Source organism: Crinia signifera, chromosome 8 (assembly GCF_055691185.1).
Source record: "Crinia signifera chromosome 8, ASM5569118v1, whole genome shotgun sequence".
NCBI classification, from domain to species: Eukaryota; Metazoa; Chordata; class Amphibia; order Anura; family Myobatrachidae; genus Crinia; species Crinia signifera.
The window spans coordinates 32,663,173-32,686,877 of record NC_139224.1 but is presented as its reverse complement, the minus strand read 5'-3'; the positions used below and the strand labels follow the sequence as shown (position 1 = coordinate 32,686,877).

The window sequence follows — 23,705 nt, the reverse complement described above, 5'->3', positions numbered from 1 at the left end:
ATTATCACTGCATTGTTTTAATATTTTAGAAGCCTTGAATCTTACTCAAAAAGTGAAGGCAGGACCAACTGAGAAGGATATGACAGCTGTCCAATCCGGTGCAACCACTACCTTACATTCTGATCAGTGGCTCCACTCCATTAATATAATGGGTCAGTGCTGGTGATATTAATGTAAAAGCCATGTTGCACTGCGAGGGGAGGAGAACCCATCTGTCTTCTGCAAGGTGGGGATTCCCCAAGCTAGGGATATGAGAACATGGACATACATTTTTAAAATCAGACTTTGCATATAAAAGGTAACACTGATCATTTACATTCATAAATATATTGTATTCTTTATCCCATATGTACAAGTGCATAGAAATACAAAGTCATAAAAACTGAGAAAATATAATTCTTCACATAAATTAAAAACCCATCCATCTAGCATAATGGAGTGGTCATTGCAGAGTGCCGGTAGTATCACAGTGTCGCACAGTATTTCCCTTTATTCCAGTAGATCCTGCAAAATACAAAAACCGATATCGGTTTAGCATAGTTGGAAGCGCAATATTTACAGTTATATAGAGAACGTAATCTAAAGGGAGCAAACAATGTTTTGAAAAAATATATTCCACATATTTTAAGCAATATTAATAAGGGCTTCTATTTCAAGTATTGGAAATGTTTTCGGATTCAGAAAGGAGCACAGGAGCTGGAAACCTAAAAAAAGATCGGTACATATGTATTATATGGGTGCCCGATTTTTTCATTGCATGGCACTACTTAAGGCATGCAATGAAATGCAATGCGATTTTTCATTGTAAAGACTCGATTTTTAATTGTATAGTCAACTATAGGTGATTTCATACCCCCACTATCCAACTACGCATGAAGTTGATTTTATATAGTGTGGCGAGCGCAGCGAGCCACCGAGCCCGAAGCGTGACGAGCCCCGCGGATTACTTTACATGTACTCTGCGTTCCCTCGCGGGGATCGCTGCGCTCGCCATGCTTCGGGCTCGCCACACTATATAAAATCAACTCCATGTGTAGTTGGATAGTGGGGTATGAAATCACCCATGGGTGACTATACAATTAAAAATCGGGTCTTTACAATGAAAAATCGCATTGCATTGTTTGCCACTATATTGCATGCAATGCGATGCAATGAAAAAAATCGGGCGCCCAGATAATACATAAGTACCCAAAGATCTCAAGAGATAGTGAGAGGATCCAATCAGCCCAGACACATTTGTGGCCAATAAAAACAGCCTGATAACACGATTTATGACCGATGATCATTATCGCGATATTCAATAAGAGGTTGTTTCTATTGACCAAAAATGGACCAAGATCACATGAAAACACATGGCATCTAAGATACAGATGGAGCCGCTCTCTTCTAGCGGGGGTCTGGCGGTCGGATCACCAACCGCCGGAAAGGGACGCTCGTGCCTCCACTTCAGACAGAGCTCCCCGCCGCCAGTTCCCACCGATAGCCCCCACCTCCCTGCACCCCCACCTAACCCTGCGTTTCTCCCTGAAGTGGAGATGGGCAGGGTTCATGTCCTCCACAGCCCGGAAGCTGGGATGCACGTGCGTGAGAGACACTCACGTGTCCCATTCAGATGGAGCTCCCTCTTGTTAGCGGAGGCATTCTGGCAAGCCCCAGTGCTGGCTGAGAGACGCTCCATCTGAAAGTACCGGATCCCATGTGTTATTCCGGCGGTTGCTTATCGGGAATTAGGCTTTGCGTGCCTGATGCACCTGTATAAGTATAGCATAATAGCCGATTCCAAACTTTTTTGAATCACGGCACCCTGGAGTATCAGAATTTAATTCACTGTGGCCCTAGGCCAAAAAAAAAAAAAAAAACTGCAGAAAATATATAAAATTAAGTAGATTGTGTTTATATGTCCTCCGAAGGATCAGTTATGTGCTGAGGGACGGGAGCTGCTTCTGTTTGTCCAGCTATTTTATGATTGGCAGCCACCAGCACTGGTTTTGTCTATTACATTGACCATAAATAATTTGAATTTGTCCTGGGAAATGCTGCACTAACTCTATGGTCCATGCAGAAGATGCAAATTTGTCACACAGACATTGTGAACATGTCAACATGTTCAAAGTTGACATTTCAACAGTGTTGACTTTATAACTGACAACACTGTAAATGCCAGTATTATGATTGCATCCCTCCATGGGAGCTACCTTGACAGATAGAAACCCCATCTATGGACAAAATATCAAGTTTCTCCATTGGTAAAGAGATTCCATAAATACCAACCAACCCCCCCCCCCAGTGCATCAGCCGCTGCAGACAGTAAATGAGGTGTATTCAATGCCGCGGCAAAAGGAGGTTTGTACGGTGAGGATGGCTTATTTTTTCGCCGAAAAGCCTCGCTGTCCAGCCCCCTCGCCGTATTCAATGTTTTGCCAGAATCCTCGCCATCAGAGGACAGCAAGGATCCCCTTAAACGATGGTGGCCACACTTGCTGAAAGAAACTAGCGAGGTGGAAATGGCAAGTGAAGAGAAGGCAGTTGAATACTCTGACGGTGGGCTATCGGCACTGCTTGACGTCATACAGATGGAGCCAGCCTCCCTCTTGCTGGCGAATCACCAGATTGTCTCCGCTGGCGATCTGCCAGCGGTGAGGCGCTCCATCTGCCTGAGACGCGCGTGCGTCTCACACAGACGTGCGTCTCAGTTTCCGGGTGGCGGGGCGTCAGGAATCCCGTCCGTCTCCGCTTCAGGGAGACGGACAGGGTTAACAGGCTTAGGTGGGAGAGCGGGGAGGCGGTGGGGACCCCGGGTGACCGCCGGCATGCCAGCGGGCGCCCGGGGGAAGCGCTGTCGGAAGGGGAAACGCGCGCATCTCCTTTCGCAGATCAGATGGCGGCTGGTGGGGGATGGCGGCTGGTGATTCTTCCGCCATCCCCTGCAAAGCTGGGACCCGATCCATCTGTAGCTCGCCGTCTGAGTATTGACTACCCCTCAATATTGGAATGTCTATACTATTGGTACCTTGGTTCTTGCTTAACCCTTTGAGTGCCAACATCTGAGATGTGCACAAATCCGTAACAAAATGCCAGAGGCGCTCTCATTTGTTATATAAAGTCAAATAAAAAATGTTGTGCAAAAAACGATTATATTTTCTATGTAAGGTAAACATTGCTGGTCATTATGATTAACTACAATTTCTGCTTGGCAATTTTCACACCCATTTTGTCAAATTGGCACTCAGGAGGTTAAGTAAATCACAACTAGTTACTTTTACTGACGTGTTGCGCTTACTTTAGAATTATTCATTTATTAAGGATAGCAGAAAGCTTCAAACCGCTCAGGTTATAGGATTCATGAAATATATATTAAAAAAAAAAAAACTCATTTTTTATCTGTATTCCAAAAAGGACCGTAGCCTGCTGACATCATATGCCTAATCTGTATAAAATATCATATTTTCTAGAAGATTAGGCTAGGATTGCATATTTTAGCTGTAACATGTATAAATGTGTAAAAAGAAGAATGACTGGCCAGTACCTCGTCTGAGTCATCTTGCAGCCTGTTGGTGGCGCTGTTGTCTAACGCTTCCTGATGACTCCGGAGAACTGAGTATCTGTAGGTAATATTACTGAAAAATACAAGAATTAGCCAGATTGTCTCTTGAATATGTGTTTCTCTGTGCAAATGAATCACCAAGAAATAACACTGATATCACAGCTTATTTGTACATCTTATCGTAACAGGAAAGCATTGTTCTTAAGAATTAGAAGAAATGGAACAGGATGCCAGTGTCATATCTCAAGCGATAGTCCTTATATTTTATATCACTTCTAAATTAGATTTATTAATTTTCTGCTAACACTATCTACAGAAACCTTTTCCAAACAAAGAAGTGAGTCGGTGGCAGGTGTGAAACCTTCGAGGATTAAATGCAACAATCCAGTTTATAAGGATCAGAGGGAACAATAAGGATTGCTTAGTACTACAAACAGACTTCAGATCTGATCTCTTCTTTACTTTTAATTAGTGAATAACAAAGTGTCTACGTTTCCAGAGGACGGTCGCCTAAACACCATCTTGAAATATAATAAACCTGTATGTCGGGACAAGCCGCTCTCACCTTTCTGAACAACAGTATTTTCGGATAATCAACACAGCCGCCAACACCGCCAGCAATGCCACCACGACTACAGCAGCGATTATTCCTGGGTGAATTCTGATCTGCAGCGAGACATCACTATTAGTATGTGCCTAGACATAGGACAGCAGAACGTCAATGGGCAATACTTTAAACCAAGTATACAAGACTAGTTGGGCAGGCTCTTTACAGTAAGCACGAGGCCCACATTCAGGGGCAGCGTAACCTGGGTCATCCGATCTGAGACATGTTTACCCAAATGGGGGAGCCCATACCTCTTGACTTAAGCATCCTCCAGTAACTCCAGAGGTTGGGCAGGGGCCACATACAGCCTCCGCGACTATCTGCTGTACTGTGCAGACAGCAGTGGAGCCTGGGAGGAGGTGTATGGATGCCTGTGTGCAGCTTTCCCGGATGCTGGGCTTGCCCCCAGTGTGTTCGTTGATATCACAGGAGTCAAGGCTGATGGATTTCCTGGACCTTGGAGATGAACTGGCTCATGACCCACCTCTGCTGACGTCACATGCCCGGCATTATGCCGGGTGGAGACGCAATGTAAAAGGGGTCAAACGCCCGGTCAAACCCGGGTGAGACACAGCGTTTTGTTGTAACAGGGGTTTTGTTTATTGAATCTTTCTAGATGATCTTTCTGGAGACTGATTTTAATCTTACGGTGCATACAGGAAGGCTGATTTTGTAGAGATGGGAAACTCTGTAATACCCCTTTCAGACAGAAAAAAAGACCTGGGAATTTCCCTGCTTTTGCCGTGTCGACCCGGGTTTTTCTTCTGTCTGAAAGGGTCAACACGGGTCTAAAGTTCCATGACTTCGACCCAGGTATTTACCTGGGTTTTTCCCGGGTCTGTATTCCAAAAACCAGGGTCGCCGGCTGTCTGAAAGGAAACGACCTGGGTTTTTGGGATTATTACACATTGTTAGGCACTGATTGGCTCTCCTGGTGGGGTGCTGGCTGATTGGTTGTGAGGATAGGCTTCTCTGATTGGCTGGGAGGGCATGGCAATGGAGCTGGCCTCTGAGGTCATTAGGGAGCTGAAAAAAGGATAGCATTTCCCACTGGTAGAAGCAGCTGGCAGTGAGAGGGGAGGAGGATATCGGCAAACAGATGACTGGGACAGTCAAATATGCCACAGTGTACTCAAACATTGCAAATATACTGACAGCCATGTGAGGTAACATGTACCTTCCAGTATATAAAAACAATAAAACTTGTTTACAACAAATCCTTGTGTCATGCCATGGCTAATGCAATGTAGTGAGCCCTCACCACCCACTTTTCATGACCTCATCTCTGTGCGCCTTTAAAACTGTCCTATTCTTATGACACACAGAGTTTTGCAGGAAAAATCCGGCTTCTGTGTGAAAGGGATCGACATGGGAAATACCCGGGTTTTTGCTCCTGTGTGAAAGGGGGTCAGCACCTTGCTGCCTAGTTCTACCCTGGTTTTTGTATCCGGGAAATTTTTCTGTCTGAAAGGGGTATAAGGGATTCTTTGGCAGAGTGCAGGAACTTGGAAGGAGTGCAGGAGAAGTGGGAAAAAATAAAAAGTGCAGCACTGAAAGCAACAGAACTTTGTGTCAAAAGAGCTAAGAAAAACACAAGAAAAAGAAAGCCATTGTGGTTTGCGAAAGATGTAGCAAGTATTGTGAAAGCAAAAAAGTTGGCCTTTAAGAAATTTAAGCAGACGCAGAATAAGGAGGACAAAGAGGTGTATCTTGTTAGACAGAAGGAGGCTAAGAAGGTAATCAGATGTGCAAAAGCACAGGATGAAGAGAAAATGGCCCAGTCAGTGGGTAAAGGGGGGGAAACTTTTTTTTAGGTATATAAGTGAAAGGAGAAAAACAAAAAGTGGAATAATAAGACTAAAGACAGAGAGTGGAAGTCTTCTTGAGGGGGACAATGTAATAGCAGATCATAGTAATAATTATTTCTGCTCAGTATTCACTGCTGAAAGAGAGGGGAAGGGGCCACAGTTAAGTTGCAAGTATAGTCAGAAAAATGAGGGAGAAACAAGTACATTTACAGAGAAGAAAGTCCTCACAGAACTCTCAAAACAAAGTGGATAAATCAATGGGGCCAGATGGGATACATCCAAGGATACTAAGAGAGCTTACAGGGGAGCTGGTAAAACCGATAACAGAATTATTCAACCAGTCACTAGCTACTGGAGTAATCCCAGAGGACTGGAAAACAGCGAATGTAGTGCCACTGCACAATAGTGGAAGTAAGGAAGAGGTAAGCAACTATCGACCAGTGAGCCTTACATCAGAAGTAGGGAAATTGATGGAAACACTCTTAAAACAAAGAGTTGTAGAATCTCTCAAACCAGCAATTTACAGGATCCGAAACAGCATGGGTTTACTGGGGGAAGATCATGTCAAACAAATCTTTTTGAATTATTGGACTGGGTGACTAAAGTGGCGGGCGTAGCGATTTTCTCCATCAACGCTGTCTGTACATGCTATGCAAATGGACCTTATTTTATCTTTTTTTCATTGTGTGGGTCATCATGCCTTTACAGTATGTCCACCACCATTAACCATGTACTGTGTATTTGGTGCAGTATGTACCATGCTTTCTGCCTATTCTTGTAGTTGTGTACTTTTTTTTTTTTTTCATTTGTTTGTTTTCAATAAAAATGACTGAAAGAAAAATCCCCCAGAACATCTTAATAATTTTATTGGTGTGGCCTCCTCAAATTAGTTACCCTGGGTCCTCGCAATCCTTAGTCCGGCCTTAACTAGGAATTATCTGGCGGCATCACCACAGGGCTATGTAAATTGGCATCTATCGCTTATTCAGTATAAACTCTTATTGCCGCTATTCCCAGAAGTGAGATATCTAGGGAAGATTTAGCAGACATTCTAAAGAAGGCCAGTGGAGATGTTGCCCATAGCAACCAATCAGAATCCATCATTTATCTAGTACATTCCATAAAAGGACAGATAGCATCAAGTAGTGGAACGTTTCAGAAATCATTCCCTTAGCCTTTAACAAAACAGAGTTCCGAGCTGGCTGTGCACAGCATTATTTATATACTACAGGTCGAGTATCCCGTATCCGAATATCCGTTATCCGAATTATTCCGAAATACGGACATTCCAGAAAGTGAAAAATTTTATTTTTTTTGCTAAAAACTCACTGGGGACATATGTAACAGCACTACTGGTGACATGATATGTAACTGGCACTATATATGTGCAAGAAAATGATTGCTTGGCATTCAAATTCAGTGCTGAGACAGTACACACATTTTGTTTCACGTTTTGAAACCTTGTTTTTTGAACAATTAAAATATATTTGTGTGTATTTTATGTGGTAATAAAATATATTTGTGTGTATATTATGTGTTTATACAGCATAAATGCAAGATACTTCAAAATACATCATTGAAATATTAAAATATTCCGAAATACGGAATAATCCGTTATCCAAAATTCTCCTGGTCCCGAGCATTTTGGATAAGGGATACTCAACCTGTATATGCAAAGATAACATTGCCAGGAGCCAGGCTGTACGGTTACTGGAGACACAGGCTGCAACTGACAGCTCACAGTGCAAACAAGGGAATAGTATGGAATCCGCAAAACAGGTTTGTAAAACTCTTGAGTTAAGACAACGAACAATGACATATCACTGATCCTGAAAGTGCTATTTTAATAGGAACATGCAATACTGCTGCTTTCATCAAGTGTGTACCATCGTACATGACAATCTAGCTGTTCCGTGGAATTGGTCTGCATTTTTTTTGCTCGCGACTAATCACATTTTCTGCACGTTAAAATAAACCTATCTACAAAGCCTTATGGGGATTACACACGGGGCCGATTCAGGACATTTCCTAAGCGATCTGCCTTAAATTGACTAGATCGCTTAGTAAATGTCCCTACAATTGCTCCATGTGTAGGAGCCATAGCGAGCTCACCGGAGAACACTGGCCCTGACAGATCGCTCAGCACAGAGTGCTGACACATCGCTGTGCAGTGCGGGTGCCGGACGGGTTCCCGACAGTCGGGATCCCGACAGTCATTTACCCGACGTCGGGATCCTAACTGTCAAAATGCCGACAGCCGGGTGCCCGACGGACACCCGCTATTTTCCCTCGCGGGGGTCCACGACCCCCATAGAGGGAGAATAGAATAGGTGGCTCGCATAGCGAGCCACCGTGCCCGCAAGGGGCTTTTTTGCGCTCGCCATGCTGTCTGACTCCGGGCAGTCGGGATCCCGATGTCGGGATAATGACTGTCGGGATCCCGACTGTAGGAGTCCCATACCACACCCGTGCAGTGCAGTGTGCTGAGCGATCTAGCATTGCTCAGCAAAATCTCCCTGTGTGTGTAGGCCCCATTACAGGGGAAACTGATCACTTTAAAAGCAATATACAGGTATTACAGACAGGGGCGTAACTAGATATTCGTAGGCCCCATAGCAAAAGTTTTTAAGGGGCCCCTATGTAGTAACTGATGATGATAAATGTATGTAAAACATATTACTTAGACAGTAAAGATGGGCCCCCTTCAGCTACAGGCCCCATAGCAGCTGCACCTCTTGCACCTATGGTAGTTACGCCCTTGATTACAGATGTATCCTCATACATCATTCCTGCAGTTTCCCCAAACAGCCCCTCTCTGACCACCAGGTGTCGCAAGAATAAACATCTAAAATATGTCTTGGTTGCAATGCTATGGGCAACATCAAATCTTCAAAATAACTTGTATCTTAGTAAATTCACCCGTTTTCTCACAAGTACGGGTAAATTTACCACATGAAGAATTTGAACTAAAACTGCATAGTGGTCATTGGAATTTTTTTTCAGGCTGCTAATTGGTTACCCCCCCCCCCACACACACACACACACACACACACACACACACACACAAGGTCTTCATTAGGTCTATATAGAGCAAGTTACTAATGAATGAAAGAGTAGCAAAATATGTATGTCACATAAAACTAATGGAGTGGGCAATAAGCGGCCCTCCAGCTGTTGTGGAACTACACATCCCATCATGCCCTGCAACATTTGTAGCATGGTCAAATAGCAAAACTTTTGCAGGATATGCTGGGATGTGAAGTTCCACAACACCTGGAGGGCTGCTTATTGCCCACCCAATATGTGTGCCCACTATGTCGCTGATGATGCGTGCACCCACGCATTGTCAGTTTTATCCTCCTTCAGCCCCACATGCTGGGCCGATGGAAGACTTTGTCAATTGCCGAATGCAGCATGGCTCCCAGCAGCGATTTCGTGTACGCACTTGTCAAAGCCAGCGACCCAGCTGGGTCCGTCTTCCGCGATGTCGCTGGGTAAACAAATCACCTAGTGTTTACCCAGCTTAAAGTGAATTTCGGGATCAGGGGATGGTTTTAAAAACTAGAAGCAAATGTCTCACACGAGAATACCTCAGAGTCCTTGCGGAATAGGCAGCAGAAAATAAAAGTGCTGCTTATTTATAGCTCGTGCATGATTTTACAGCACATAACATTAAACATTATGCTGTTTATCAACTGCTAATCCAAATTCACAGAAAAGGGCCCTTTTGAGCTCCATGTTCCCAGGACATTTTGATTTTATTCTTTTGGTTTTACAGTTCAGAGTAATATGGAACATCCATCTGATACAGTCATTTCTGAATTAATGAGACACAAGGATATAATGCGGAATGGAAATCTGGGCACCATACAACTAACATCTCAAGGCTAGATTTGATATTGCTGTAGTCTTGCCCCTTGTAATCACTGAGTGACTCATAACGAGAATGAATACAGACTAATTAGCTGTGTGGATCTTGAAGCTGCACAATGAAAATTTCTTCTGCAAAGCTTGGCTGCAGGTCAATAAACAGCACAAGTTGTATGTAGAGTAGAGATGAGCAGTTCGGATTCCGTGGAATAGAAACCGCTATGAACATTCCCGGCCCGACGAGTTTCCGGCGGGAATCTGGCATCAGATTCTTGCGAGACGCAGAGTCTATAAAAGCTTGGCGTCCCAGAATTCTGCACCATTTCACAGTCATAATTCCAGCTGCGCACAGCTCTGCTTGTGGGGGGTCTGGGCATTGTGCAGGAGGGGTGTTGAACTTGAAATCAATCACTTGTCATCAATCAGTGTGCAGAGGGGTGTTGTGCAGTGCAGACAGAGGGGTGTTGTGCAGTGCAGAGCGCAGGCAGAGGGGTGTTGTGCAGTGCAGAGGGGTTTGTGCAGTGTGTAGAGGGGTGTTGTGTAGTGCAGAGGGGTTTGTGCAGTGTGTAGAGGGGTGTTGTGCAGAGGGGTTTGTGGCAGTGCAGACTTAGCAGATGTGCTGTGCAGACTGAAGAGGGGTATGTGTGCTGGGTTATATATTAATAATATATATATATATATATATATATATATATATATATATATATATATATATATATATATATATACACTTAATTATATTGTAGTAATTGTACTGGTCGTATGTTAGGCAGGCTGTCAGTCAGCTTTTCATTGTTCATTTTTTTTTCATTGTGGTGCACTGCACTGCAATCCAATCCAATCCAATACACATACTACTGTCAGAAGCAGAACAAGTTCCGTGTGTGATTGTTCTGCCTCCATGGCACGCAGTGTTATCCAAGGCCCGTCCATTAAAAAAAAAAATATACAATATAAAAATAAATTTTGCTGTTGTTTATTTTTTTGCTGTATACTGCACCCCAATAGTATACACCGCAAGTTCCATGTGTGATTGTTGATTCCAAGCAGAGTTATACAAGCTGCGCATTAAAATTAATTAAAGTAAAAAAATTCAAATCAATTTTTATCTTCTTTATTCATTCTTTGTGTGTACTGAACCCATACTATATACAGTCAGAAGGTGCGTGTGTGATTGTTTGGCCTCAATGCAGCGTTATACAAGCTGCGCATTAAAAATAAAAATTATTTTGCTATTTTGAAATAGACGGTTTTGAAGGAGGGTTAGAAAAAAGGCATTTTAACGTTAGATGTGTGACGTCAGCCCCGGCCTCGATCAGCAGAGTTGTGAAAGCTTCAGACTTACACAGACTGGGAAAATCATTGGATGGTTTGTGCATTGCGTATGGATGTGCGACAGGATACCTAATAGCGATATTTTCGCAACTCATTCCCAGAGGTGGAAGCTCTAGTTTAAAAACGTTATTTTCATGTCTCAAGATGGTCCGCGGAATGTTCCAATTCTCGGTACTTGTGTATTATCACGGCGCCCACTAAGCAATTTGCTTAGTGGGCTATTCTCCGTAGGAAAATCGCATCGCCTGGGCCATTTTAAGGGCCGTGCGATGTGATGCGATGCAATGCGATTTTCCTATGTAATTTATTCACTGCTCTCTCAGCCCCGGGAGATCGCATAGCACCTCCTGCAAAATCGCATGCGATCGCATAAGGTGTGCGATGGCATTACATTAGCTATACCATAATATCATTGTATGACATAAGATGAAGTTTTAGCCCCCCCCTTCCCTTACTATCGACGCCACCCCGAAGCGTGGCGAGCATAGCGAGCCCCGCGAGGGGTGATAGAACCTTTTCCTACTCCCACTATCCACGTTGGCGTGGAGTTGATGTTACATAGTGTGATTTTACACTGAGCCCGAAGCGTGGCGAGCGCAGCGAGCCCTGCGAGGGGATGCGGAATACATGTAAAGTAATCCGCCACCCCTTGCCATGCTTCGGACTCTGTGGCTCGCTGTGCTCGCCACATTATATAGAATCAACTCCACGCCGACGTGGATAGTGGGGGAATGAAAACTTCAGAGGACGCGTTCCGCCGCCGCTATCCACTCTTCAGGGTGGCGTGGATAGTGAGGGGTTACGTAAAACATCATTGTATGTCATACAATGATATTATGGTATAGCTAATGCCATGGCATCGTACACCCTACAAAATCGCATGTGATTTTGCGGGAGGGGAGGTGCAATGCGATGCGATCCCCCGGGGCATACAAAGCATTGAATAAATTACATAAAAAATCGCATCGCATGACCTTTAAAATGGCCCATGCAACCTTACATATGTGTGAACCTTCCACATCTTTCGATGGTCGGCGACCATCAAAAGATGTGGGAGGGTACCAGTAGCATGCAAATGGGTGTTTATGTGAAAAATCCATTTGTGTGCTGTGCGGAGGGACATGCCTTGCAGCCTTGCGAATCAACCAGAATTAGTACTATGAGGGAATGTGGTTATAAACCCGTCCTGCGCAGATTCCTGATAATCAGGAATCTGCATGCACAGTACAGTACGGAATATACCTACTTTTAAATGGTTTCTTTAAAAATGTCAAAATCTAAAAATAACTACAAAAAAATATTTTACACCCTGCACAGTGGGGTTGGGGGCAAACACACACTTTTGCATTCACAAGCATAATATAAGAAAGCGAACTGCTTCATAAGTACAGAATATGGTCGGTTTAATATAGTAGCACAAACCTACTACTAACTAGGCACAAATAGGGGCCGATTCATACCCGTTCAGATCAGAATTCTGCCCCTTGACGGATAGTGGGGGGGTTACGCATGTGCGAATATGTGCATGCGCAAACCCAAGAGCGTACAGCTTCGGGGAGTTTTACTCGCACCAAGCCGGCCGCTCCAGACAGTGAGGTCTGGGGGTGGGTGCAGGGGAGTGCAATGGTCGGCGACCATAGAATGGCATGCATTAGGGAACACATCTCCTTGCATGCTAGCTATGGGATTCGGGCAGAGCGGGTGGCAGGGGCAGGGTGTTTGGCAAGTGGACCTGACCTGTTCGCTATGTTGGCTATACCTGCAGCCTAGCAAACAGGTCTGAATTATGCCCATAGATTGTTAATGGTAAAAAAAAAAAAAAAAATAGTATTCTTCCAGAGCCGTTTTAAATCCAATTTAAATGTGTTGGTTTTCAATGTACCCAATATTTTTGCTCTAGCACAAGTCCATTCGGGTTAAAGTAAAAATTCAGCATATGGAGATTCTAATGAAGTCTACATTTTCTTTTGCAATTGAATATTAATTGAAATTTTTTTGCAATTAAATAAAGGATTGTTACTTATGTATTATCTGGGCTCCCATGTTAAATGCACCCCATTTTTTCATACCCCTACTATACAACTACGCATGGAGTTGATTTTATATAGTGTGGCGAGCGCAGCGAGCCATCGTGCCCGAAGCGTGGCGAGCGCAGCGAGCCCCGCGAGGGGAAGCGGTCTCATAAGAAAAATGGGAGCCCAGATATTACATAAGTACCAAAGGATTTATTTACATTGAATACAAAAGATGGTGCGGGATTTGCTGGCTGTAGGTTACCATCGCTGATCATATTCATTGCACAAATCCAGCCAGTTTTGGACATCGTGGAATGATTAATCGCTCAATAAGTACACCGATAATGATAATCAACATTTATTTACAGAGCATAATAACATTCCACAGCTCTTCAGAATTGGAATAACAGTTGGCCTTCACTTTGTGTTCTTTCAATTGTTTTTAGTTTTGTAGAATAACCTTCGATGTATTTTTAATTTATGCAATAATGAATGCAAGACTGGATTTATTCTCCTGTTGGAGAGGCGTAATTATTTGGTCTCTGAAGGCTTCCGTGTCTAAAAAGGTATTTATGGTCCCTCACAAACTCCTTTGCCATGAACTACTCTGTATTCACCCCCAACGTAATGCTCGTGTTGAGAAATGTTGGACTTTTTCCTGTTACTGTACTCTGCGGCTGACTCATCAGAAGTAAAGAACTTTCACAATGCTGGCATATTTCTCTTGAGGAATGAAAGCATTTTCTTTAAAGCAAGTGTACAGCTACTGTATTATATATAAAGCTCTCAAATCAATACGAAAACTTTTGTACTTTATTTCCTGTGAATCCCTGTAAATTGAGGGTACATCATATTTCTGAATCCCTGCAAACTGAGGATGCATCCAGTTACTGTCTCTTGAACTCTGCTCCGTTGAAACAAGGGAGCGTCATACTGCGCCACCAAATTTTATGATGACCAACACCCTCGATTACTAATATATAGGTGTTATAGTCAACACATCCAGTGTTACAAAACACTGAGTTGTCTATGCACGCATAGACCATTCATCCGTGACAACACCAGAACCCTGGATTTAAAATTTCTCTAAAAACAATTCACTAGGATGAGTTTTTACGCAAATATTATTTTTGCTATTTCATAGGGAAAAGAAACACCCTCAACTTATAATATACACGCACCCTTAAACGTTGCTTTATTCAAAGTACAACATTATTAATTAAGCCCATTTATTTTATTTTTTTTAACGTGTTTATTTTACTTTTTCAGTAACAAATACAAACATGACACTACACAAACCACGGATATAGACAAATGACAATAAAAAATAAGAATCATATACAAACATAAACAGTCACAGCATTTTAGCCTCCGTAAGTATTCAAACATAGCTTTACTTTCGGCCTCCTATAGTCTTTATACCCAAAACGTGGTTACCCTTTCCGAGTTATTCACCGGGTCACGGTTCCCTATCCCTCACCACATCTCCTTGATGTCCTCCCTTCCCATTTCAATCCTCTATCCCCTCTCTCTCCTACCTCCTGCTAGCCCGTCATTTACTTATCTTGGATTATCCTGGGATGTTGTTACCCTTATAACACCCTTTCCTACCTCCGTTGCCTTCCTCTTATCCCCTCTGCCCCCTCCTATGATTCTCCCGCCTCTTTTGGAAGCTGCCTCCATCTTTTATAGGGCAGAAGGCATATCAGAGAGGAGGGTGGGGACGAGGGAGGGAAGGGAAAAAGGAGGGAGAAAAGGAGAGGAAAAAAAAAAAAAAAATATGTTTATATGAAGTATATATTCCTCTTGTGCTGACGATAAAGAGGGTGTCTTGTGCCCCCCCATTACTGATTCCTCTCTATCAGATATGGGAGATCGTGTCTGGTGCCCATGTGCTACATCTTATATGGCGCCCTCCCCCCTACTGGTCGTCCCCCCCCTCTATCTACCGGATTTTATCCTATTACTTAACCTGACATTCACTTATAACTATACCCCCCCCCCCCAATGTGACCGTGCACCATGTGTATATGTGTGCTTGTCATTATCCTTTATTTATAGTGGGGCGGTACCTCAGATCTCTATACTGCTCCGAGGATCCCCCATTTATAGAAATAAACCAACGTTACTAAAACTATTTTAAATTTGGAATGGACGACCTCAAAGGCATCACAGAACAAGAATTTTGAGCAATGAAAAAGTATAAAGAAATCAGAAATTGCTTAATTGAATAGAATAGAATAGACATGGCTTTCTGACCAAAGAACAAATATAAGGAATCCATAGGGATGACTTGTGGTCAGGATGCTGATGATCAGAATACCAATGCCAGCATCCCGAAGGCTTGATACTCACCTCCCCCCTAACCATGCCTCCTAGCAGCATAACCCTCCCTGCTAATGCCCAACCTTAAACCTAAACCTCCCTCCATCGGGGTCTAAAACTAACCCCCCATTCCTCGGCCTGAGCCTAACCCGTCCGGGCATACTTGGTTTTGGCATCCTGGCAGTCAGGATTCCGGTGTCATTCTCCAGGCGGTAGTCAAGATATCTGTGTCGGTATAATGAACGCGAGCATCCCCATGAAACGCAGCCATTCCAATAGTCGGAACATTGAATACTGACCGTTGAGGTACAGTCGAAAGCATCTGTGAATCAGACTGTCGGGATTGAAACTGGGTACACACTAGATGATATTCTGAATCAGTTAACAGAGTCAGAACAACAAGATGGTAAATCTTCCAGTGTGTACCAGCTACGTCGCTGACCATGCTCACTCCCACGCAATGCCAGCAACATCCTCCATTGTACCCACCATGGAATGGAAGATGGAAGCCATTGCCATTACCACCTCCAGTGTTCCTTTAAGTGTGTATGCACTTGCAGAAGGACTGATCATCTTAACTCTTTTATGTTTTTGTTATTTAGCCATAGATATTGCTGCTGCCAGTGGTTAAAATGTGCTTTATTTCTAAATTATTATTAACCTTTTAATGAAATGGGCTATTCCCTGCTGAAGGTGGACTGCCCACAAGGCGGTTCCTTTTATTATGCCATCATTTATTTATTAACAGTTTCTTATATAGCGCATACATATTCCGCAGCGCTGTACAGAGAATATTTGAACATTCACATCAGGCCCTGCCCCAGTGGAGCTTACAATCTATATTCCCTACCACATGTATACACACACACAGAGAGACATTCTATGGGTAATTTTAGTGGGAGCCAATTAACCTACCAGTATATTTTTGGAACGTGGGAGGAAACCCGGAGTACCCGGAGGAAACCCACGCAAGCACGGGGAGAATATACAAACTCCGCACAGTTAGAGCCATGGTGGGAATCGAACCCATGACCTCAGTGCTATGACGCAGTAATGCTAACCATTACACCATCCGTGTTGCCCATGATTCAGATTTAAGATTACATTTTAGGAAGAGATAACGGGTGGCTCACAGAAAACCAAACACCAGGGGCCAGATGTACTAAGCTTGGAAAGTGATATAATGGAGAGTGATAAACCACCAGCCAATAAGCTCATATTCTCCATTTTATTAATCTCCATTTTATTACTTTTCAATGCTTAGTACATCTTGTCCAAAATCAGACAAAAACAACATACTAAAATGCAAACACACACACACACATTATTACTAATAACTTGACTTTTTTTTTTTTTACTGTTAAAGAGTCATTCAGTTGCTATTGTTCATATTAAACTGTGAGTTATACATGCAGCAATAAAGGTATATAGGTGTACAGTATGTATATCCAAATCCCTATAGATTGTAAGCTTGCAGCAGGGCTCTCCTACCTCCAAGCCTGTCTGTTGTTACCCAGTTTTGCTGCGCTATATAAGAAACTGTAAATAAATAAATTAGTAAGCGAAGTTCCCACATTATCGCCATGAATTACAGCTATAATAATATGTCATGCACTAGCATGTGTGCAAACGTGTAACGTGTTATATTTCATGCTCAGGCTTAATATCCTTAGGGGTACGTGCCCGTTTCCAAGACATATGGCTGCGGAGCTCTATACTGCCTGGAATATAAATCGTGCACCTGTACATCATAAACAACTTTCCCTCAGCATCAGACTCTGCCCCCACAGACGTCTAATGCAGTGAAACCAGCACAGGAAAATGAAGATCACAGTTCACAGCAGACTTGCTTCCTCTAGCGGAATTAAAACCATATTAGTGAAAATTATGTTCCAAGGTGTGTTACATATTAATAATATTTCTGCCATATGTAAAGCAGTAGCAGACCAGGAACGCTGCTAAACCGCTAACAACATTGGCAATGTTACAGCATATTTGCATACGCATCTTCTATTAAAAAAAAGTATAACCTAACAGCCACAGCAATAAAGCCAGCAGCCTAAGGCCAGGTAAACATTATGCGGATATCGGCACAGCAATTTCTGGCCTAATCATGGGTCAACGGCGATATCAACACAGATACTAGTGTTCATTCTAGCACCCGCCATATTTGAAAACCCATGCAGTTCCTCTTCCCTGCCTGGGGTGTTGCTGTCTGCTGTAGTGCTTCTAGGACAGTGTGGTCTGTAGATCAGCACTGATAGGCAAACCAAACTTGTGCTAGAAATACCACAACAGACAGCGACACCCCAGGCAGGGAACAGGAACTGCATGGGTTTTCAAATATGGCGGGTGCTAGAATGAACACTAGATACCTTCTGGACGGCCCTCTGATTAGCTGAGAGAGCTCTTTCAGCCAATCAGAGGGCCCACGCCCAGTGTTTTAAAATGTTCTTAGAAATTCTGCCACAGCCGTCGCTAACCCCCCGCCGCTTGCCAGCCCTCCTGCACAGAATTGTGCTACACTGCTGCCTGCCAGCATCGCAGATGGCATGCGACATTGGATGCTGGAAAAAAGCACTTGAATGCCATAAGATGCGATCAGATGTGATGGGACATCACAAATGCATTAGATTGCATAGGTGTATGGGCATCATAACTGTTTCCAAACATACTGCATGCATTCCTACTATAGATCCACAGGTGGCCTGATAAACATGAACTGTTGGTAGATCTTGAGGACAGGATTGGCCACCCCTGGTCTACAGCCAAGCAAAATCAGATCCTTGACCGGAAAACAGCAGCTCACTACATCAGTATTTCCATAATCATCCTTTGGAAACATCCATATTATAAGGAGATCACTGTGGATCATCATGGTTATATTAAGGAAATAAAATCTATAATGATGCAGAATTTGCTATAAAATATATTGTTCACAATTACTGTAAAAACCAACAAAAAAGAGTTGTTAGGCATTTTGGATGAGGCTGAAGAAATTCATTATTCAACAATGAACCGGACGTGCATGGGAAGAGTTTTTGAAGGTTTGCTTTATCTAAAATGTTTGAACGATGAGGCCATACAGACACATGACAAAAGACTTCGGAAATTAGGATGGAAAGTGTTGGATTTCTGAACCTCTAAACAACGGGAAGCCGAGGACGCTTCCCTTATCCCGACACAGAAAGAAATCTGTATTCGGCTCTGTTCTGGTGTAAAAATCGACAGGAGAGGACATCCAAAGGGACCTATCCTATGAAAGCAAACATATCCTCTCAAAAGGAATAGGATAATTTTCATTGATTAGAAGATCAATATGCTTTTGACTGTGTAATGCGGCATTGATACAGAGAAAGAGAAGAGACGTATATTAGGACTCTGGGATACACTTTGGCAAAAGGTAAAGAAAAAAAAAAATTCCACAACCCCAACATAAAACAGTATTTGAATGGGCTCCTTTTCTTTTAACCTTTACTGCGCACAATTAAACGTACATAACCAGCAGGCGTCTCGTCATTGAAGAGGAAAGAGGTTTGAGGGGAAAAGGATCTTTACACATGAAGAATAAAAGCCAGGCTTTGTTGAGGTCAGGTAACAAGAATTGTAAGGAGTGACTGTCTCTGGTGTCATTCAATGCTCCCGATTCCTTTGAACAGGCAGAATCTAGTGAAAATACTTCAATGTAAAAGGGCTAAAGAAAAATGTCACATCCCAGGAAAAGGGACTATTGCGTGCTCATTTCTTTCAATGTAGTCGCATCTGTCTAAATGACAAACATTCTATAGATCGCTTATCAGAGTCAGAAAATAAACACTTTAGAAGATCAACATAAAAAATATAAAAAATGTTTGTTGGCCTTATAAATCTAACCGATTGTCCTAGAATTACCGTCTGTCGTTTCTAAAGGAGGGGTTTTCATCAAATCACTTTCAGATGACCGACTATAAAATATGAAAAAGGTTAATTTATCAGACGATGTGTGTGGTGGAAAAATAGCTGCTATGAGATGGCATATGTTGTGCGTTGTGAGTTTTGTTGTGTCCTTTCTATCTGTGCTGCTCCAAGCTGCTTCTGTTACACCCGCTGTGTATTCGCAAATCTTTCAAATGTTTTCAGTTTGGGCTAAACACCTACAGATTGTAAGTATTTCTGCACCCTTCTATGGCTGAAGGGACACAGGCCACTAACTGCCATTTTTAGGATAATGTCACCTTGGCTAGCTATTAAGGGCGGCTGATCAGATGAGCTGATTGATGTGTCTGCTGAGTCAGGGATCGGGGCAGCGCGTAGCCTGAAGTCCGGTGTGGGCACCTTCAAAATGCATTTTGTGTGTCAAAAAATACCAAAAAAGGTGCCTGACATTAGTAGAGTCTTGCAGGACCTGGTGTGCAGAGAGGGGCTGTATGGTGCAACTGCAGCAAAGATTTATTAGAACAAATGTGTATGATATCCATATACAGTACCACTTGTTTTCATGAAGGATAAACGAATCATTAGCCGCTACGGGGTAGATGTATGAATCAGTGATAAGGGAAGAGAAGTGATGAAGTGCCTGGTACTTTACCACCGGCCAATCAGCTCCTGACTGTTGCACTAAAAGTCCATTGCATCCATGCTTGACCACATACCGACAGAGGTAGGAGGGTCCTGCTTGCAAGCTTACAATCTATAGGGATAATAAGAGGGATACATAAGGATAGGTTTCCATAGCATGGCAGTCCCACCAGATTACAAGACAGTCCTGATGGGATGAATGCTACTGGAGATTCTATGGGGGTTCTGTAATATGATAAACTTGCCTGAAGAGGTGAGTTTTCAGGGAACGCTTGAAAGTTTGGAAGCTAGAGGAGAGTCTTTGTGCATGGAAGGGCATTCCATAAGGCGGGTGCTGCCTGAATTAACAGAACACAACCAAAAAGCATGTTTATAGTACAATAGCAGTGTGGGTGTGCAGCTATGTCTTATGAATGGTACAATGGACATAAATTTCTTCAATATATGCATACCACAATGCAAATGTCAACACAGTTTAGTCACGGAATGCCCTAGCAAGCTTAGCTATCTATTGTGTCCTGACATCCATTCCATGTCACCACAGAAGATTTAGGGTAGTGATGTATCAAACCTTATAGAGCAACAATATACCAACCAGTCCGATCCAGTCGATTTAAAGGAACCCATACACGGTCCGTTGTGTATGGCTCCGTTCTGTACTATGCGATGCGCGCTCCCGCACATCACATAGTACGGTACAAAAAGTATGTGCTGCACATACTTTTTGTACTAGGTACACATCGGATCGGATCGCATCGCATCGCAGTGCATGCACACTGCATGCACTAGGGATCCGATGTGTGCTTATTAAGTCCCAAACGGATCCGTTAAACGGACCGTGTATGGGCTGCTTAAGGCTTGAAAAACAGCAGGAGCTGATTGGTTGCTAAGTTATGTCTTTACAGCTTCATATACAGTAGGAGCAAGTTTCATCTTTGCTCCTTTGGCCATGGCTAGCCATGGCTAGCCATGGCTATTCTATTGTTCTCAGCTGCAATACGTATTGTATTGCAGTTGAGAACAATAGATTAGCCATGGCTAGCCATGGCTAGCCCCGCCCAAAGGAGCAAAGATGAAACTTGCTCCTACTGTATATCTCAAATAATTTTCATAAAATGAAGAGGAGATTACACATTCTAAAATAACTAGCAAACACGCTTTGAAACCCTGTAATGGGCTAGGGTTACAGATTTACCCATATATAATTCAGGACACGATACTAGGGCAAAAGTAAGAGACTTGCATGGGTCAGACAGAATAATCAGGCTGGGCCCACATATCACAGCCAAGCAGGTCCTATTCAGTGGGACCCGCACGTGGCTGCAAGGAGGCTATGTGGTGTTGTAGCCGGCTCCTGCAAAACAGGCCACTGCTGCACTCACTGTGTGACCACATACATTGTAATGTATGTGTTCTTCCTGAAATCTGTCCGTCCCGCCACCCGGTCCTAGCATGCTGTGGTAGGACTCGGCGGCTGTAGGAGTGGATGGCCACTTAGGATCCAGGCTCCTTGCGCAACAACGAATTCCAGTCAAAGGAAACACGCTATGTGTGGCCCAGGTCTTAAACAGATAGCCATATTCAATGCTGGGGGCAAGCTGTGACAGCAAGCAGGGTCAGTATTCAACTGTTTCCCCCTCGCTCCGTTTTTGGAAACAGCGAGACTGGTGGCTAAATGCCATGGGCTCCCTGCATTAGCCGCGAGTCTCGCTGTTTGGGGGAATCCTCGCCGTTCTCCGACAGTGAGGATTCCCCTGGAACATTGAATAGGCGAGGATCACTTGTTTTCGGCGATTCCCGCCGTTTAACCCCCTCGCCGGCCGCATTGAATACACCCCAGAGTGTTAACCCCCTGAGGGCACAGCAGGACTGTTGGCAGATATAAATGTCTGCTGCTTGTTTGAGTCACATTTCTGCAGGGAACACAAGACAAAGGACAGATAAAGATGTATACAAACATGAGAGTAACAGAATGTCCCCTCATCGCACAAGTAGTCAGAGCTGTAAATAGCGTAGGAATGTATTTCTTTTACCCTAGTAAAACAAAAATTAGCTTTCCTTCTTATTTTCTTTAAGACGTCATCTCGTAAATTACATCTTATTACAAAAGCAGGAAAGGATTACCACATGTATATGCTATTCAAATAAAATCTATAATGACAAAATTATACCTTGCGCATTAGCAATTGAGCATATGTATTTGTTATTCTTGAACTCTTGCATATATTTTTTTCCTCTTACTCTAGCTGTCTACATAAATGATATAATAACTACTATTTACACTTGCAGAATAATGAGAGAAAATTAGAATTTCAATTGTGCAAGATAAAATACATGCATCTGGCTTTATATTAAAGGATAATGAAATCTTGTTACCACTGGGCTACACTAGCTACTGGGCTAGTATGTGATCGGGTGGCTTTTCCTGAGAGGCCAAACACAGGCATATAATGAACCTTGGTGGTGTACTGTAATTATAGAATATAAAGCGCTTATGTAAAAAAACAAAAAACACCAGCAGAAGTATACGGTAGCCCATACAACAAGGCCTACCATTTTACAAAATAGACAATAAACCGCTCTAAATGATTTCATTTGTTTTCATTCAATACAAGATGGAGGAGAAATGATCTTATGCTCCTCCTCCACCCCATCTGTGTACAGTCTCCTAATTTTGCTCTATTTTCCTGTCCAAAATCATCAATGGATAAATACTGTGTAAAATGGTATATTTAGTGCGCCGTTTTAGTTATTGTGATCAGACAATAAACATTCGAGTCATGACATCCAGAGACAGCTTATGTCATGGCAGGGGCATGTCCAGCGGGAACATGTGGTGGAACGCGCCATTGGGCTGTAAAACAAGCATTGTACAGCAGGAGCAGGGCTACAATAACACAAGCACTACAAAGGCTCAAGTTGCATCATTAGGTCCTTATTGGTCCATGAGCTTTTGCTCTGCAAATGGACGGCCTAAGTCGGTGCAGGGGTCCGGGTGGTTGGGAGGGCAATCCGATTTTCAGGAGTCTCCTGACCATTCAGCAAATGGTAGGCATGTATAAAAACACACGTGTGTTGACATTCCTATCCTATACCTGGAACAGAAACTTATTTTTTTTAAGTTTTTATATGCAAGGAGTGTATAAACATAGGAAAGCTGTATAACAGCAGTATAATCCTATGTACATCAAGAACATTTATTTTTACATTTTTAAACTTTACACACATTAACAACAATCCGCTCTCACTATACGGTGTGATGTACAACATGTATGGCAAGGATGGCTTGTTTACGTCGATCCCCCACTGAAAACAAGTCACCCTCGCCATAAAAAAACCTTGCCAGCCGCATTGAATATACCCCAATGTGGCTGCCGAATCTGAACTGGCGAAAATGCAGACTTTTCGCCGATCCGTGGGCTATCTGACTGTCGGAAAACTTCTGTTGGGAGGCGGAGACAAGCCCTCAAATTCGTGACTTTTTCCAAACCTTCTGGGAGAGTTGACAGGTATGGTTTTGGTCCTCAAGCCTCAGTGATATCAGCAGTTTCTAGATACCTAGGCCAACATAGCATAACATGACAGACACCAATATAAAAATGGTGTGGATATTACAAAAAAAACTGTTGTTAATGTTAATTAAT

At 43.0% G+C, this 23,705-nt stretch overlaps 1 protein-coding gene across 1 annotated transcript in view; it reads right to left on the bottom strand.

Annotated features, from left to right (window-relative positions):
• Positions 1–311: 311 nt before the first annotated feature.
• The window catches only part of LOC146025909 (uncharacterized), a 36,237-nt gene continuing 12,843 nt past the window's right edge, over positions 312–23,705 (bottom strand). The window contains exons 2-4 of the mRNA XM_083156088.1: positions 4,110–4,210; positions 3,527–3,617; positions 312–504 (exon numbers count right to left, since the gene is read on the bottom strand). Of these exons, the coding sequence (XP_083012214.1) occupies positions 490–504; positions 3,527–3,617; positions 4,110–4,210 (207 nt within the window). The 3' untranslated portion in view covers positions 312–489. The remainder of the gene's footprint in view (positions 505–3,526; positions 3,618–4,109; positions 4,211–23,705) is intronic.